We start from the raw sequence: 19,123 nt of genomic DNA on the forward strand, positions 1-19,123 counted from the left end.
CCCAGAAGGGAATGAAAAAGGGTGAAAAAGGTTCCCCACACTTGTAAGTAGAGGAATGTTACAGGTGTGTTGCTCATATCCGGTAGTCCTGTTTTTAATCTCTGTTAACAACCTTATAGATTCCCAATATCAGTTCCAGAGGTGGTTTATGGAGCTGCTGCAGAGCAATGAGACCTTGAGGGTTCTTAGACTACAGTTCCCATCAGCCCTAGCCAGCATGGCCCGTGGTTGGATATAGACGATGGGATATGTAGTCCCAACAACATCTGAAGGGGGGGGTAATCAGGTTAGGGAAGGTTGGCGTAAGCCAGAGGTTAGCAAACTTTTTCAACAGAGGGCCGATCCACTGTCCCTCAGACCTTGTGGGGAGCTATACTATATTTTGGAAGAAAAAAAATGAACGAATTCCTATGCCCCACAAATAACCCAGAGATGCATTTTAAATAAAAGCACACATTCTACTCATGTAAAAACACTGATTCCCCGACCACCCGCAAGCCGGATTTAGAAGGCGATTGGGCCGGATCCGGCCCCTGGGCCTTAGTTTGCCTACCCATGGCCTAAGCTATTTTGGATTTGGAGGTAGAAGAGATTTTTCTGTCCTCTGGGTGCCTTTTTGGAGCTAAGATGTCACGCGTTGCCCAGGAAACAAAGAAGGGTGTTTTCAGCTGGATGAGACCCTCTCTGATACATCTGGAAGATACTTGGTGTTACCACCTCCTTAGCCAGTGTGCAGCACTAAGCGAAAGTTTTGGAAGATCACGGGAGATTCAGCCTGTAGGAGAGGGTTTCCTTGGTTACAGAGATGAGCAAATGACGTGAAGGTGTCCTGGGGAGTGCTGGCTTTAGTATTTAATCTCTGTTTTCCCAGTTGGGGAAGAGATGCAAATAAAGTCCCCTGACAGCACCAGGAACTCATTATTATAATACTAAATGCTGGAAGGAACTTTTGAACAGCCACATTTTGACAGGGGCATTCTATGGAGCTTGCAGTTGCTTCTCAAGCAAGGGTTCACATTTTGAACCTGCCCTGTGCCCCAACTTCAAGTTCTCACTCCTCCTTTGATTCTTACCAGCTCTCTTCTTGGATTGGTCTGGGAGCAAGATACTCCTGGGAAGGATTTTCCATTTGCTCCTCTACCACCACTGCTGAAATGGCAATGCCAAAAGATTTACGCCTTTTGTCATAGCAATTCAGGAGGGAGGGCGTGGAGTTCGTTGCTTTGTTTCTTAGATTGGAATAACTTTCCTGCTTGCTCACCTGGAGTTGATTTTTGCTCTCTGCAGGCGACCAGCAATTCATGTGCTTGATTCTAGTTACGTGTCTTGATTTCTGTTTAAGACTGGGATAATTTTCCTGCCTGCTCACCTGGGGTTGATTTCTGCTCTCCGCAGGCGACCAAGCGCGTGACAGATTTAACATGCTTGGTTTTAGTCACATGTCTTGTAGCCCAAGTGCCCAGCTTGCGAGCTTCTACTGTTCTTCTGTCTCGTCGGTATCTGGCTTTTGTATTGTTCGGGAACACTCACAGCAGCAATCTGCTAGAACCAAAAACAAAAAAACCCCAGGCTCTTTAGTTAAAAAAAGAGATGGGAGGTGCAGAGTGACTGGGTGTTCTGAATTTCAACCAAGATCAAAGATTTAATGAAAGCACACTCAGTGTGGGTGTTATTTTTAGAGTATTGCAAAAAGATTCTGAATCCTTCATTCTCATTAACTTAGGAGTGCTCCATCCTAATGGAATCCTGACAGCCAAGGGGGACAAAGTGAGAGACAGTTATAATTTCTAGATTTGAGTCTTTAATTTGTACTTAACTCTGCTGTTTTTGTAAAGTGGGGGGTTGGGGGAGTGACTTTGCTGCAGCCTTCAGTGACTCGAGCAGCTCACGAGTCTGCAGGTGGGCGACGAGTTCAATGGATATTGGTTTCCAACTTTAATTTGGCTTTGTTGGATTAATTCGGCAAGGACAGAGAAAGCTAATGGGCATTGTGGTCAAAGCATTAATACTTTGGACAGGGGTGGAACAGAGGAAAGGGCTGGGCTGGGGCAGAGACTTACCTAGTTATTACTATCTTGGAGTCTCAGTACTTAACTTTTTGCTTGTGGGTTTTAAAAATTATAATATTTATTGAGTTTTCATATGCTCAGCAACACAAACTACATTGCCACAGTCATAACTCCCAAGTAGTCATTCCCCCATATGTCCCACCTGCTGCAGAGAGCCATAAAACACAAAACGTATCCAAAACATGTATTTACATATCATTACGATGAGAAAACCCACCAAGGAAAGCTAGAAAGTCCGTTATTAGAGATTGCAAAATCTAAAGAGGCAAGCAAGAGGTACCCTGCTGAACACTTAAGAGAGAGCAACTTATATCTAAAATAACCAACCTGACTTATATTGGGTTGGGATAGTTCTATTATTGATCCTGTAACCAAGTGAATTCAATAAATGAGTACCTAAGCCCAACAAATAGTTTGCATTTTCTTTGACCTCCTGATCATCTTGTACATAAGCTTCTCAAATAGAGGTACCGTACTCTCCAAACCCACTAGTACCAATAATCAAGATGCAAGAATTTGAAGTCCTTCCAAGATTTCCCAGTCGTAGTTTGAGAAGACGGGAGATCAATTCTCAGTTCTTCAGGTCTTTATCTGGCTCTTCAAATAAACTCAGTAGCGCAAATCTGAGAGATGCTATTCGGTTTTGCTTCTCTATTTTAGAAATCTCTCATTCAACACTAACATTTTACTAGTGATAGGTGATTTTTTTAAAAAAATTATTTTATCTAAAGATTTGCACACACATCCCTCCAATGTTTGTATGCACACCATTAAACAGGCTGCTTTCTAAAAGGGAGGGCTGATGGGAGCTAGGGGATAATGGTATCTAGAGGGATACCTATGCTTTAGAACAGAGCAGCCATCAAAAATCTCTGTACAGCTTTGTTGTCTCTGCCATCACTAATGATGCCTGCCTTCAGACTGGCTTGAATGCCAGGCAGCACCAGGGGGCACGGTGTCTGCTTGGCATTCGGTTTGTGGATTTTAACTGATACTCTGCAGGCAGCACCATGAAAGCCTCTTTACTTCGTGCGCCGAGGAGAGGAAAAGGGAAATACTGGCGTTGGTGTCCAAATTTTTGTGGTCCATTCTCTCTTCATGCCACCCTTGGTGCATTTTTCATCTGGCACTGGCGGCAAACTGCTGACTCATCGTTCTGTCCTTGGATGACTCCTAAATTCTGGTCTGTTGCATATGAGACAGGGGTGGTGTGAGGGGGAAACCAGGGTGTGATCACGAAGGAGCCAGGTGCAGAGCTGTTGGTTCTGAGCAGTGTGTTCTGAGCTGGGGCTAGGCACTTGCCATTCCAGGAAGGCTGCCTGGTGTTTCTCTGCAGTGTGCAAAAGGAGTGCCTTTCACCAGCTGGGCTCAGCAAGCTGTACTCCCTTGCTAAAAACAATTGCAGTTCCGCACCCAGACAATCCAAATTCTGGAAGCTGTTTTAAGTTATGCCAATCAAGCAATCTGCATTCTGGGTTTTCTAGTGATACATGAGTGAATGGAATTCCACACCCACACCCCAGAAATTCAATATGGAGCCTGAAGAGGAGGATAATGTCCACCCCACAAATCATCCACCCCCAGGTCTTAAGGCAGCGCTTCACACAATACCTATCCCCTATCAGCCCAACTTTCATTTAAAAAGAAAGGCAGATAGTGGAATGGAGAGGATGGGTCTTTGTTCTCGGTGCCAACATGTCTGCATTATCTTAAGTGCTAAAGCCAGACAGCTAAAGAGCAAACTCAGATAATCGCAGAGTTGGAAGGACTTTGGAGGCTATGTAGACCAGGAATGGGGAACTTTTGGCCCTCCAGATGTGGCTATACTACATCTCCCATCCTTCTTGGCCATTGAGCATGCTTGCTTGGCCTGATGGGAGTTGGAGTTCCGCAGCATCTTGAGGGCCATAGGTTCCCCACTCCTGATCCAGATCAACGCTCTGCTTAATGCAGGAAATCCAGGGCCACAGCGCCCCCCAACAAGTACCAGTTCTGCTGTCCTGCTTTGCAGTGCTCCAAGGCTCGACCAGGTTCAGGCTGGATGCAAGGCAAGGTGGCCCAGGCAGGGCACAGACTGGTTCCAAGCCTGTGCTTTGGGGAATACAAAGCTCTGAAGTTTCTCAAACTGAACCCTTTTATAGCAGCAACACCAGATGTAGCCTAATAGTTACCAGCATCTTTGCTGCAGGATGCTCCTCTACTTAAAGAGGCCCCGCCTTCTCTCACGATCTTCTGCAATGGAGCCTGGGGAGGCTTAGGGCTTCCAGGATCTTCTACAGTGGAGTTAGGAGGATGGCGGTGCCACATCTTCAGACTGGGGGTGGGGGTGAAAGCGACTGGCCTCACAGGTTCATTGGGTTGCAGCACTTTTGGGGCTCCCCCTGCATGCCGTTCAGATTCAGAGTCCTCACCTCCGGAACAGGAACTTTACTCCTTCCCTCTTCCCTGTGCACAAATCTCATGCCTCCAGGCCACAAACCTGCTGTTGGCCCTTTATGCTCGTGGGGGGCGTATTTGAATGAAGGCACGGAGTATCTCAGGTTGGTCTCTGTTATACCCTCTTGCATGCTCATAACCCCTAGTGTCAGAGGGATGCATTTTACAGCTCAACAGGTTGCGCCCTGAGCCAGATGGTTGGACTTGCCCAGCAATTCAGCATGGAAGAACAAAGCAACAGAGGTGTTGATCAAGAATGGCTGCCTCTCATGAAAATACTGTAGGTCCCTTTGCCAGGGAGTCGGAGGACAGAACACGCCGTGCTTACCAGTTGTCTTCCCACCCCCCACCCCTAAACAGCAGGGCTGCATTTAGAGGAATTAACAAAACCCATAACAGCTCTGGGAGGAAGGCAGCACGATTTGAAAGTCTCTATCTATAATGGTGATTTGCAACATATCGTTGCAGCGCGGAGCACTTCCTGTTCAGGATTCAAGGCATTTCATTCTTGCTTTTGCCCCTTCTCCAGTGGAGGCAATAGTAGATGGGGTACTGGTGCAGGATAGGGCCCTCTCCATAGTGGCAGTTAGTCATTATTTCTGCTTTAAGGTGCATTGAGCACCACCATTACTGGTTTTAAGCACTGATTAAAGACATACCTCTTTGCTCAGGCTTTTGGAGAGCACTAGGTTTTATAGCCGGTTGCTGTCAAGGTACAGAATACAGTGTTGCTTGTGTAATTAAAAAATACAGGTATGTGTATATATATATAATGTTAATAAATGTACCAACCAAGCACCTACATAGATATGTGGACCACATGTCTGGAGCAGCACAGGAAGACCGTCCTGAAACCATTTTGACTCCCAAACTGACCAAATGTTTTCTCTGCAAGGAGGGAGGGGGTGAGGGAACCTTCCCATTGTCTCAGGAATTGGGAAATCACCATTTCAAAGGAATGGCCAGACTACCAGGAAAGGCAATCAAATAAGGCATTATAAGATAACCTGACAGACAGGAAAAACAACATTCAAATTTCTGTTGTAGACCACCTCTTCTGTGATGTAGGTATGATGTTTGTGGGGGGTGGTCTTGGGTTACACCCCTTCTGTGATGTATGTATGATGTATGGAGGGGTGGTCTTGAGCTCCAGGGCAGGGAATTTAAAATGGCAGGCACACCTTTGTTCTGGGTCCTCTTCCATCCTCCTGCGTGTAAGGGGAGCACCCTGTTGCAACAGCTTTAATAAAGATCAGGCTTACTAGCTGCTTTGCTTCTCAATATTCTCTGGTTGGCTTCTGTTATTTTCTCCTACCAATAGGGAACCCATGTAAGGACTCTATACAGGCTCTTGGATACCCCATAAGGGAAAAAGGACAGATTTTGTTTACAACACTTGTTGTATAACTTAATTACTTGAAGAGATGCTGTGTATGTTTTCCAGTGTTTTATTGCACTGTATGTTATCCGGTGCTCACCTGATTGGTTCCTATCTGTCTGTGAGGAAATAAATACATGAATATTAATGTTTCAATTTGATGTCTGTATTGTAATTATTTTTAAGTGTGCTAAATTTAAGTTTACAAAACATAAAAATGGGTTGCACAGCATTGTTACAATATAGAATGATTAAAACAACACCACAGTTAAAAGAAACAGCTAAAAACTCAACTGAAATGCTAAAATAAAGGCCAGCAAATTAATTGTGGCATGGAGCGTTAGCATTAAAGGGCAGGGGATCATTCTGTGACTGAGTTAAGTGACTCTTTTGCTCAAATAAACTCCTGTCTTGGTTTTTGGACTCTGGGAAGCTGATATATGTGAAAGAAGTGTGTGTGTGTGTGTGTGTGTGTGTGTGTGTGTGAGAGAGAGAGAGAGAGAGAGAGAGAGAGAGAGAGAAAGAAATTACATATTAATTTATTCCCGCAGTGAAATCCTATACCTGTCTACTCAGTAGTAATTCCCACTCATTTTAATGCGGCTTACTCCTGGGCACATATAGCATTACAGCCTAAGGCTGAAAGAAGGATTTATGCAAATATATCCTGTTTGTGTAATATACTGTATATGGGTAATAGAATTCAACTTCTCCCACAGCAAATTCAGGTTTACTTGAAATTTTGTCTTTCAGTTGGGGTCCTTCTGCCCTCCCACGACTCTGTGCCATTCTCTTCGTTCGGCCTTTGCCAACCTGATGCCCTCCAAGTGTTTTGGGCTACAACTCCCATCAGGACGGCTGTACTCGTTGTGGCTGAAGGGAGTCGTAGTCCAAATTATAGAGAGGGCACCAGATGGACAAAGGCTTTTTGTGTGGGTGGAAGAAGTTCTGGGGGGCAACACAATGCAGCTGAAGAGGAACTGGCCTTTACCGTCTTGTTTCTCTCTCCCCTTCCAGGGTTCCACGTGATTCCAACCATTTCCAGTATAGTTCCAGAGAGCTGCTTACTGATTGTTGTAGGACTGCTGGTCGGGGGACTCATCAAAGCTGTGGGAGAGACCCCTCCAATCCTAGAGTCGGACGTCTTTTTCCTCTTCCTGCTCCCGCCCATCATCTTGGATGCCGGCTACTTCCTCCCCTTGCGCCAGTTCACAGAGAACCTGGGCACGATCTTGATCTTCGCCGTGCTGGGGACGTTGTGGAACGCCTTCTTTGTGGGCTCGCTGATATACGCCGTGTGCCAGATCAACGGCACCGGTTTGCAGGACACCGAACTCCTGGCCTGCCTGCTTTTTGGCAGCATCATCTCGGCAGTGGACCCTGTTGCCGTGCTGGCTGTGTTTGAGGAGATCCACATCAACGAGCTGCTGCACATTTTGGTGTTCGGCGAGTCTTTGTTGAATGATGCAGTCACTGTGGTAAGTGAAATGGACCGTAAGTTGGAACATGTGCCAGCTGCCTCAGGTTTTGGATTTGGGGCTCTGTTTAAGGTGGAAGGATAGGAAGCAGATCTGATCCCTAGGACACTATCCGTCAAGCGCCACACAAACGGGTTGGCACAAGAATGGGAATGTAGGGTTGTATCCAGAGTAGTACTACATGACTTGTTCCATCGGCTCAAGGACTTCTGCAGTGGAACTTTCCCTTCTTTTCTCCCCTTGTGCACCCCCTAAATCAGTTCTAGGGGTTCTCCCAACCCTCCGGAACAGATTTGGGGATGTGTGTGTAGGATATTCCATTGCACAAGCATAAATACCGTATTTTTCGCTCTATAAGACGCACCAGACCACAAGACGCACCCAGTTTTGGGAGGAGGAAAACAAGAAAAAAAATATTCTGAATCTCAGAAGCCAGAATAGCAAGAGGTGAAAGCAGCAATCCCTCTTGCTGTTCTGGCTTCTGGGATAGCTGCACAGCCTGCATTCGCTCCATAAGACACGCACACATTTCCCCTTACTTTTTAGGAGGGAAAAAGTGAGTCTTATAGAGCAAAAAATACGGTACTTCTGTGCAAAAGGAACGAGTACTTTGCATACCACCCTTGGTATGTTGGTCAAGGTACACAGTCCGCCTTTGTCTCCAAAACTGATCATGTATATGCCATGGAATTTTGCAGGAAGGGTGTGATGTAGTTGGAGCAACAAATGTACATGCTATCTTTGAATATTAGGTTGGTTTTTACACACACCTACCAATCCTTCTCTGTTCTCCATCCAAGCAAGTGAAAGGCATTATCAGAGGAAGCGCATGGTCTAGTTTGCTGAAAATCACTTTTGTTTGCAAAGCAGGGGTGGTGAGGGGCTTGGTCTGGAGAAGCGGGGTATCTGGGGAGGGGTTGTAGCATGGGGGACAGTCCTGAGGGCCAGATAGTGTGGCTTGGAGGGCTACCTCCGACCCCTGGGCTCTACCTCTGCCGTATACTGTAAGGCAAAGTCTCTTAAGAGTGACCTGGATGTAAACTGGATGATCAGCCAGGGCATGATTTCCACTTTGCCGGTGAGGAATTGCTGTCAGCAAATGGCTGAGAATGAAGAAGCAGTTCTGCCTTTGCTGTAGCTCTTGTGTTGGTCTGGTTGCAAGATATCGATACCCTTCTGCCTGTAGAGAAGGGGAAGGGCTGTAGCTCAGTAGGGAGCATTGGCCTTGCAGGCAGAAGGTCCCAGGTTCAATCCCTAGATTCTCCAGGCAAGATTCCCCCCCCCCCAAACTCTGAAACCTTGGAGAGCTGCTGCCAGAAGAAGAAGAAGAGTTTGGATTTGATATCCTGCTTTATCACTACCCGAAGGAGTCTCAAAGCGGCTAACATTCTCCTTTCCCTTCCTCCCCCACAACCAACACTCTGTGAGGTGAGTGGGGCTGAGAGACTTCAAGGAAGTGTGACTGGCCCAAGGTCACCCAGCAGCTGCATGTGGAGGAGCAGAGACGCGAACCCGGTTCCCCAGATTACGAGACTACCGCTCTTAACCACCACACCACACTGGCTCTCTTGCCAGTCAGTGTAGGCATTAATAAACTAGCTGGAGCAACAGTCTGGCTCTGTATAAGGCAGCTGCCTGTGTTCCAGTGCTAGGGCAGTTATCTTGCATGCAAAAGTTCCCAGGCTCAATCCCTGGCATCTCCAGGTAGAGCAGAAGAGGCTCTCTGGCTGAAGCCCTTGGGTGCCATTGCCAGTCAGTGTAGATGTTACTAAGCTTGAAGGCCCAATGGTCTGACTTGCTGTAAGGCAATGTCCTAGGTTCCTGTGGCACATTTGATGCTCCCTGCTCTTTGCGGGGGTGGGGGAGAGCCTTTGGGGGACATGCATCTCCCCACATCTCGCCTTATCGCCTGCCAAACGTGTGATCTGGCAGGGACAGAGGAGAGCCAAGCTGGGACTGAAGTCTATTTGTCTCTCTCCAGCTACAAACATTCAGGCACGCACACCTGGTGGGATTTGTGCGTGCTTAAATTGTCAATGGGCATCGCCTTGCCATGCCTTCCGTTGCTGAGGCAGATGAGGATTTTCACCTCACCCATCAGAAAGCACTTGAAAAGGCAGAGGGAAGGAGGGCGTTGGAAAGCTTATTTATGACTACCAATGTGGCAAAAGGGCATGGATGGGTGACTCATTTACGTTGAGGCCTCTGCTGCCCAGGATGTGTACTGTTACATCGTAGTGACTCAAGAGGGTGGTGCTCCTTGCCTTTTCCAGAAGGGGTTTCTCTGGCGTGGTTGTGATTTATTGCAGCTAGTGAACTCCTTTGCCCTTTGACAGTTTGAACCTGTGGCTGTTCTGTTTTGGCAGCAGAGTTTCCAGTTCCAAAATGCTGCGAAGCTACCCAGGGGGTGCTTCTACTCCCCTTCCTAATGGGTGGGACACAGAGTCCTCCTTGCCCGAGAGGAAGGCGTTTCTGCCAGCTCCCCCCCTCACCCCCTGTGCTTATTTAGTAGAGACCAGTGGGACTGTGGAGGCAGGAAAGTCGTGTGTTGCTATGCATTGTTATAAATCAAGTTGAATGTGCAGTGCTTAGGCGTACTGTAACTCACAGTCTCGTACCAAGCTTTGCATAGGAATTCAAAGAAATCAGAAAATTGGTACAGTTTTTAAATCAGTGATTAAAACCAGTGCAGTTTTGTTCAGCTCACCATCTTGATTCAAAACGGCCTCCTTGATCTCTAGAACTGTCATGAAAAGTTTGGATATGATATCTTAAGAGCAGGGCTTTTTTTTTCCCAGCCGGAGCTCAACTCAGGTGGGGCACCATTGCCATTCTAAGAGAACAAGGGAGAAGTTCACGGTGAGCTCCGGGACCTCTTTTTCCTAGAAAAATAGCATTGCTTTAGAGGTGAACAGTGATCAGACAAACCACTTTCCAAAATATATCGTAGACTAGCAGAAAGTACCTGGTGTTGCTCAGGAATTCTAAGAAGCAACAGAGTTCTGAGATCTCTAAATGGAAAATGTAATTTGTTAGTTTCTAAGGCTGTGCACATCACACGCATGCAAACCAGAAACACTCAATCCAAATTCAACCTCAAATCAATTCTAGGGTGGGGCTAATGTTCAAGTGGCTGCTCTCATTGCACCAAAGGGAATAGGAGGGTTCAATCCTACTGCTTCATTTCTCATGTGTTCCCTGCTACTTAATATATTTATCTGTTTCACAAGATTCATGGACCACTTGATAGCAATTAAACCTCAAAACAGTTTGCAAAAAGAATCAGGGTGGATAAAAATCAATGAATTTTTTATTTTAAAAAATGGATTATTATTTTTAAAATCAGATTATTTTATTTAAATCAGATTTTTTAAAAAAATTAAATTAGATTTTTAAAATAAAATGCTTTTGGAGGAAAAATATTTCTAAAAAGTTTTCTATTTAAGTTACATTATAGTCCAAAGGCTATAAGGAAATAAGGATTTGTTTTAAGTTTTTCATGTGTGTGTTTTTTTTAAATCGTTTAACCACATCAGTTAACAAACATGGATACATATGCTGTAATGTTATTGTTTTAGTTAAATAAATTGTTTAAATTGTTATTAAGGAAATGATTATTTTTCTCCTTCCAATAAAGTACAGCAGAAAAGTTGTCCAAATCTAAACAATAATTTCATAATTACCTGTCTTTGTATTTCTAATAGTATAACCAAATCAGTATTTTTTGATATAACTGTAAAAACTACTCTGAAAAATTATTATTCCAAAAATGAAACTGTCATCTGGTTGTAAATATTAAGATTATTCCAGCAAGAATGAGTCTTTCTGACTAGTGATTTAAATCTTGATTTAAATCGATTTGATTTAAATCAAAGCCACCCTGAAAAGAATCAAATCATAAGATTATCAGGTTTTTTTTAAAAAAAAGTTAAAAGCAACTTTTCCAAAGCTTTCAAAAAATAATTAGCATCAACAATAAGCTAAAAACCCAGTTTAAAACACACGCCAGCATTCTACATCTCTGTACAGGCTTGCCTAAACAAAAATGTTTTAGCCGGCGCCAAAAAGGGTATAGTGAAGGCGCCTGCCTGCCTGATGTCAATATATGCCCAGTAGTGTAAACAGATCTCCGCTTGCAGTGTTCTCAGTCCTGTTCACTATTATTGTCCTCTGGGGTTTTTAATTTTTTGCTACTAGTAGTACACACAGTATAATTCATAAGGCTTAGATCATTGAATCCTCACTTGGCCTGAGGCAGACTGAATGCTGACAGACTGTGGTTTGCAAACAGAGCCAACCTTGTGCATGTGAGCTGTGTCCTTTCTCTGGAGTGCTGCCCTGGTAGCCTCTCGCCTTGGGTGAGGCATCCCTAAGATGGTTCTCTGCTGAAGGTCTTGCTACCCATAGAGACAGATGGTCCTTCAGGAATCCCGATCCTAAGGGCTTTAAAGGTCAACACCAGCACTTTGAATGCCTCACTTCATGGGATACGGTTCACCGTTCTGGTCATCTCACCTTAAAAAAAGGATGTCATATAGTTGGGAAAGGTTCAGGAAAGGGCAGCCGAAATGTTAAATGGGAAAGGTTGCAGTGTTTGGGACTTTTTAGTTTGGAAAAAAGGCAAGTAAGAAGTGAAATAATAGAAGTTCATGCATTTGTGCATGGCATGGAGAAAATGGATAGAGGAAGGTTTATTTCTCCATTGTCTGTAACACTAGAGTTTGTGATCTTGTTTTCCCCTTTGCACATGCCTTCCCAGAACACAGGGCATGGCGAGAAAGAGGATGCAATGTTCCAAACCGGAGAGATCTCTCCAAGACATTGGACGCTGAGCGACCTTTGGGCCATTGCCTTAATGGGCCAAGGCAGGGAGTGCCATGCTACGAGGCCTTGCCCTTTTTCTTTGCTTCCCCTAGGAACATAGGAAGCTGCCTTATATATTGACTGGCACTTGCTCTCTGGGGACCCACACGCCCCTCCACCCCCTCACCTTTGGTTGAGTTCACTGGTGAACTTGGTTCTGAATCTGACCTAAGAAGGGTGGGATTTTCCCTTCCATCCTGGTAGGGCAAAGCTCATTTGCCCAGGGGAGCTAAATCTATAAATTGGCTCTAATAAGTCTCCCCTCCAGACTGTTTTTGTTTTTTTTTAAAAAAAATGCCATCCCTGAATAAGCAGTAGAATCTTGGGAAGGGAGAAGCTATTAAAAACACCATATGTAATGGAAATGGAGAGCAAGAGGAGCAACGTTAAAGCAGCAAGAGAGTTTTAGCCAAGTTTATACAGCAGGAATGTGGAACCTGCGGCCTTCCAGATGTAGGACTGACTCCAACTCCCATCAGCCCCAGCTGCCATGGCCAGTGGTTAGGGATGCTGGGGGTTGCAGTCCACAAATTTCTGAAGTGCCACAGATAACCCATCCGTTTTACACAAGCCAATCCGTACATCACAGTAAACCATAGTTTACTGTGTGTTTACTATTGTGAACTCAATGAACTTGGATTTTTTGTTCCTCCCTGCTGACACTGGGGAGAAACAAACCACAGTTCCTAGCTTTACCTTGCATCCAAGCCAGGGAACCTGGATTGTTTTGCTCTCAACAACCCCTGATCAGTGAGCCAAAAACAAAGATTGTCTACAGATTGTGTCTTTTGGGGAACAAATCGAACCATGGCCCCTGGTTCAGATGTAATGCTAAAGTAGGACTCATGGTTTAGTTTCCTCCTAATGTATGTTGGGGGGAATGGAGGGGAACAAGATGGGAGCAGTTTGCTTGTACACAGTAAACCATGGTTTATAGTTTGCCACAATGTGCGAATGAGGTCTTTTAGACCTATGTTGTAGCTCATGCTCATCTTAGACGTCTCAACAAAGTGGTGGTGTTTTTCTAATGATGGTCTTTTGTAACTCTTCTAGAGCTCTGTAACAGTAAGGGAGGCTGAAGAAGGACAGAGTTAATAGGCAGTCTTTGAAAAAGGCTCTGTGCTGGTCAAGGTTGAAATTCCAAGAAAACTGTACAGTGGAGTTTTGGTATTTTGACACTGATGGACCAGGCTTTGGATTTCACTTCCCACTTCGAAAAAGCATTTGACAATGGAGACTGTACTGAATGTGCTTCAGCAAGGAATAAATAGCTAAATATTGAAACAGGATCTAAAAATTAAAATGTCAAAAAGTTAGGATAGCACTTTTACTCCTGGCCAATTGTTTTTAGAGAGAGAACACTAGACTGGCGCAGACTAGTATGTGTTTAGATATATTTACTGTTTTCATTAGCATCCATCAGTATTATTGCTATTGCTGACTCTTAAGTTAGAAAGAAATATTTTTTTTAATGAATCATTTACAAGTCAAAACAGCCCCTCTTAGAAATTAAGTATCATCATTCCCTTCAAAGGGTTGGTCATTAAGCCAAGAACGAACCTGCACATTTCCCATCTTTTCAATTTCTGTTGCAGACTGGTTTTGACACTCGAATCCTATTCTCATTAAGCCACAGTTCCCTGTCAAATCTGAAACAAGGAACTGTGGTTTAATGTCAGTTTACCCATGATCTGAGTCTAGCTGAAGATCCTGAATAGTAAACGGACATAACAAAGGATAAGGATCAGAGCCCTGAAACCAACACATGGGAGACATGGGAGCCCAATATTCATCACTTAGTTCCTGAACAATGGTTTAGGAAACCAGGCTCATTGCATGCAAAAAATTGTTTTAAAAATCCCTAGGGGTGACACTGAAGGTGTAGGGCATTGGTGAGGAATTTGTGGCCCTCCAGATGTTCTCATCTCATAACTCTCATTACACCTGGCTGTTGAGTGTGTTTGCTGGGTCCTGTGGGAATTCTTCATCATCTGGGGAGCCAAAGGTTCCCCATTCCTGGTATAGAGGTCAGAGAGAGAGAAAGGAACACAGATTCCTACTAACTGCATATTAACCAACTCACTGGTGAAAGCAGAGCAAAATGGCAGCTCTTTTCCAACTAGAGGAGGGCTGCTTAGTTGTCTGCATTAGCCTTGATAACTCTTAAGGCAGCAATTAGGAACGAGGTTTGTATCCAGCAGGATGAGCTCTTGTCTATTTTTAATGCTCCCTTTTGATCCATTTCTCGAAACCTCCCCACTTGCCTTGTGGGATACTAATTTCTCGTCTCTCTCATGTTGGCACACCCGTGGCCAACCTCTGATCAGTGCTCCCGTGAGCTTACATTGCTGATCCCTCCCTCCCTCCCACTTTTGTCGTTCCAGGTTCTCTACCACCTTTTTGAAGAGTTTGCTACGTTCGACAAAGTCACCTTTACCAATATCATCCTGGGTTTCCTCAGCTTCTTTGTGGTGTCTCTGGGAGGCGTCTTTGTCGGGGTTGTCTATGGCATCATCGGAGCCTTCACCTCCCGCTTCACTTCCCATATCCGTGTCATCGAGCCCCTCTTCGTCTTTCTTTACAGCTACATGGCGTACCTGTCCGCAGAACTGTTCCATCTCTCGGGCATCATGGCGTAAGTATGGCGGTGGGTGGGGACTTGGATGCCACATTTGAGTTGGAATGTAGGAAGCGGCCTTAGATGGAGGCAGACTTTGGGGTGGGAGTGGTTGGGTTTGAACCTGGAACCTTTGGTGTGTGGAGGCTCAGGACTTTCAAAAGGGGTGTATCCCTTGTGACCTAACCTGATTGTGTTTGTTAATTTCAGGCTAACAATCTATACAATCCTTATATGCAGGCCTTTGGTGCATAATAACGATGTGGTGGGCAGAAACCAAAATTCAACCAAGTTGTAAAACCCAGAACGAAACAGCAGCCGCTAGCTCAAAAACAAACCTTGTGCTAAATGTTACATGTGAATGCAGCCACTAGGATAGCATGCATCTGTATGTGAAGACCTACATATAAGTCATTGTGAATCAGGAATTTTAAAATAAAATTCTCAAGTTCGTTAGCAGAGCTGGACAAAGACCTGCAACCATAGGCGCCAGCTCTAAGGGGCCTAGACCTCTTTGGGCCTCCCCAAATGGACCATGCTGAGCCACCCCAGCCTCCTTTTCTGCTGTGTGAGAGCACAGATAAGCTGCCCAATCTTTCATCTCTCCCAGGGCACCCTCCCTCTTCCCCTCCCCTCCAGCACCCTTGTCCTGGACCCAGTGCCCCACAAGCCCCCCCCCTGTTGGCATCTGGGTGGGGATAGGAGGGGGAAGTGTTCAGGCTGGGCCTACCATTATGCCCCAGTGAGCCCCCCAGTGTACAAGTTCTCCTGGCAACATTTCAGCAGTGGGTGGGGGCCCCATATTTTATTCAACTTGGTGCAAGTTTACTTGCTATTGTTTTATTGTTGGGGGTGAGAAACCCTTGCAGGTCTGCTTCAAATTACCCAGCTCTCCACCTGATCTCCCTTTTGCATGCGCCCACACGCACACGCACCAGTGTACAAGTCTTTTTCTACAAAGGCATTGTCTCCATGTATGAAGCCTGCACTGTATGAAAGCTCTCCCAATTGGTCCAGCAATATACATGGTCTCTTCCTGTTTTGTAACCCTGTTTTCTTAGAGGCTGACATAGCAACAGCTCCCCACCAAGCTCAACAAGTGAGTCATCGTCGGGCTGGATTTCATCAGCCAGAAAAGGAACAGTGGCCCCCACTTGCATAGTTTGAAACCAGCAGGCAAAGGAGAAGCAATAGAGATAGCTCAGTTGGTAGAGCACGAGGCTCTTAATTTCAGGATTGTGGGTTCGAGCCCCATGTTGGGCAAAAGATTCCTTCATGTCTGAAGTTGGAGTAGTGTCTCTTCCAACTCTGTGATTATGTGAATCCAATCTGGGCAGAAGGCCATGGGAGCACTGCAGAGGTAGTTAGGGCCCCCCAACCCCCATTTTCAGCTGTCAAGACTTGAATACATGGCCCTGTTGCTTTACTGCAGCCTTCTTCAACCTTCGGCCCTCCCTCTTAACACCCTTATAACAAACTACCACATTTTTCGCTCTATAAGACGCACCAGACCACAAGATGCACCTAGTTTTTGGAGGAGGAAAACAAGAAAAAAAATATTCTGAATCTCAGAATTCAGCAAGAGGGATTGCTGCGCAGTGAAAGCAGCAATCCCTCTTGCTGTTCTGGCTTCTGGGATAGCTGCGCAGCCTGCATTTGCTCCATAAGACGCACACACATTTCCTCTTACTTTTTAGGTGGGAAAAAGTGAGTGTTATAGAGCAAAAAATACGGTACACTTCCCTTCATTCTTTGGGGGAAGCCATAACTTTTTACAACTGGCGTGATGCTGCTTGAAATGCCACTGGAGCCCAAGTGATGTATTGGTGTGCATGAGCCTGTCCACAGACATTCCTGTTTCTTTGGGCAGGGAATGAAGTCTGACTGTTGCTCCACTCAGCTCACACTGACTGGCAGCAGCTTTCAAGGTTTTCAAATGGGAGATGCCAGGGATTGAACCTTTGCATGCAAAGCAGATGCTGTACCCACTGAGATGCACTCCTTCCACTATAAGCTTTACGCTGGGATCTAGCCCCCCCAAGTGTCTTTTCTGACACTTATGTAAAGGTCTCTCCTGCCCCTAAGCTTTTTAACTGGGTATGTCACAGATGGAATCTGGGACTTCCGTGCAGACAAAACATGTGGTCTACTGCAGAGTTTTGGCCCATTCCTTAATCTCTTAGGCCCAGTCGAAATTGGCTGTTGTGGACTGTATAGAGTCTGCAAAGGCAACAAGGCACCCCTGATTCTTGAGAAGAAATGAACGAATCCTGCCTGCTCTGTGGCTTTCCATAGCATACTTCTTGCTCCCTTGCAGGCTCATTGCTGCCGGAGTGGTTATGCGCCCTTACGTGGAAGCCAACATCTCCCATAAGTCCCACACCACCATCAAGTACTTCCTGAAGATGTGGAGCAGCGTCAGCGAAACCCTCATCTTCATTTTCCTCGGTGTGTCCACTGTGGCCGGGAAGCATCACTGGAACTGGACCTTCGTCATCTGCACCCTGCTTTTCTGCTTGATCGCTAGGGTTTTAGGTGAGGCTGTGGGAGGAAAAGTTGCAAGAGTGGTGGGAGATGTGGGCGTGGCCTCTGCCCACAGCTTGTTCTGCCAAAGGCAGGCCTCAAATCTCAGGTGTGTAAGGCCTGAAAAGGGCCAGAGCAGCAGGCTTCACAGGAAAAGGATCCCCCCCAAACAAGCCCAAGGCATCTGAATGCTTTTCTTGTGTCGAGAGCTTCATGTATTCCACGTCTGCACATTATGGCTGCATTTTGGACATCATGAGAAACCATCATTTATCAAGATGGGAACGAGCCTAATCTTCCCCAAATCCTCACATTCTCCACCTTTTGATTTCAGTCGGCTGCAGCTTAGCATTAGCACTTGAACCCTGAACTTGTGCTTTTTTGAAGTTGGCTTGTTTCAAGAAAACCATAGTTAAGATTAACAACGGTTTGCAAGGTTCAGAAGACATCACAGAAAACGTGGTTCATAGTGATGTCCAGATGTATTGGCTGAGCCTCTCTCTTTCTTTCTGCTTTTAAAGACTGCGTTTCAAACCTCCTTGGAGCCACATCTCTGTGTGTTTGGTGACTTCCTCATTCAAATTTTGTAGCGTGCACCGCGTAGGACTAGTGTCAAATACCACCCAAATTATACAAATTTGACATAATTTTTAGCTACGTGGCAGAATTCTTTGCCTTCCCATCTGTGGTGACAATATACGGACCCTGTACTTTAGTTTTCACTTAACTGTTGCCATTCCTTTTTATCATTTCCTCAGGTGTCCTGGGGCTGACATGGTTCATTAACAAATTCCGCATTGTGAAGTTGACTCCAAAGGATCAGTTCATCATTGCCTACGGTGGCCTACGAGGTGCCATTGCCTTCTCCTTGGGTTACCTCCTCAAATACGATCACTTCCCAATGAGAGACATGTTCCTCACCGCCATCATTACGGTCATCTTCTTCACAGTGTTCGTGCAGGTAGGCCTGCAGAAGCCCCTCAGTTTCCCAGGCCTGGGGGGCATCATGGCAGCAATGAGGTCATGCAACAAAAGGAGGTGGTAGACTAGACTGTACTTAAGGAGAGTGATACCCTTTTTAATACCCCCCAATAAAGGGGGCGGGAACTAGTGGGGTATGGGGAGTAAAGGGGAGTAAAGGCTAAATTAATCCAACCAAACACAGTCTAGAGTCCGTATTTAAGGCATGCTGAATTCAACCAGGCTTATGTCTCCACAGGGAATGACCATCCGCCCTTTGGTAGATCTCTTGGCTGTGAAAAAAAAGCAAGAGACTAAGAGGTCCATCAATGAGGAAATTCACACTCAGGTAATAGTTCTGTTTTACTTTGTGCTTCGTGATCTCTCTCTCTCTCTCTCTCTCTCTCTGTGTGTGTGTGTGTGTGTGTGTGAGAGAGAGAGAGAGAGAGAGAGAGAGAGAGAGAGAGGAAGAACCTCTGTTGAGCTGCCTTAATACTAGAGTTTGCATTGAAAAGCAAACTGGCCTAATTCACCTGTCACAGACTTTGACATGGAATTCGGAACAGAGCTATCAACCACATTATACGCTTCTCTACATTTTGTCATGCTGTTAACACACACAAAAAGCATATTTTATGGGAGGAAAGGAACCCCCCCAATGCTTATTTTAGAGGAGGAATGTGTACAAAATGTATACAATTTAAATGTGATGGTATGTGTGGGTTTTTTGTGTTTGTTTGCAAAAAGTGGGATGAAATAACACGAATCGGTAATAGGCTGATTGTCTAGCCATACTTAC

The 19,123-nt window shown here is 45.4% G+C and overlaps 1 protein-coding gene across 1 annotated transcript in view; it reads left to right on the forward strand.

Moving 5' to 3' along the window:
• Positions 1 to 19,123, forward strand: part of SLC9A1 (solute carrier family 9 member A1) — a 71,256-nt gene that overhangs the window by 38,372 nt on the left and 13,761 nt on the right. Inside the window, exons 2-6 of the mRNA XM_082231555.1 lie at positions 6,901 to 7,361; positions 14,609 to 14,859; positions 17,159 to 17,376; positions 18,123 to 18,325; positions 18,584 to 18,673. Coding sequence (XP_082087681.1) covers positions 6,901 to 7,361; positions 14,609 to 14,859; positions 17,159 to 17,376; positions 18,123 to 18,325; positions 18,584 to 18,673 — 1,223 coding nt within the window. The remainder of the gene's footprint in view (positions 1 to 6,900; positions 7,362 to 14,608; positions 14,860 to 17,158; positions 17,377 to 18,122; positions 18,326 to 18,583; positions 18,674 to 19,123) is intronic.

This window comes from Podarcis vaucheri (genome assembly GCF_965113315.1).
Source record: "Podarcis vaucheri genome assembly, chromosome: 7".
Classification (NCBI taxonomy): domain Eukaryota; kingdom Metazoa; phylum Chordata; class Lepidosauria; order Squamata; family Lacertidae; genus Podarcis; species Podarcis vaucheri.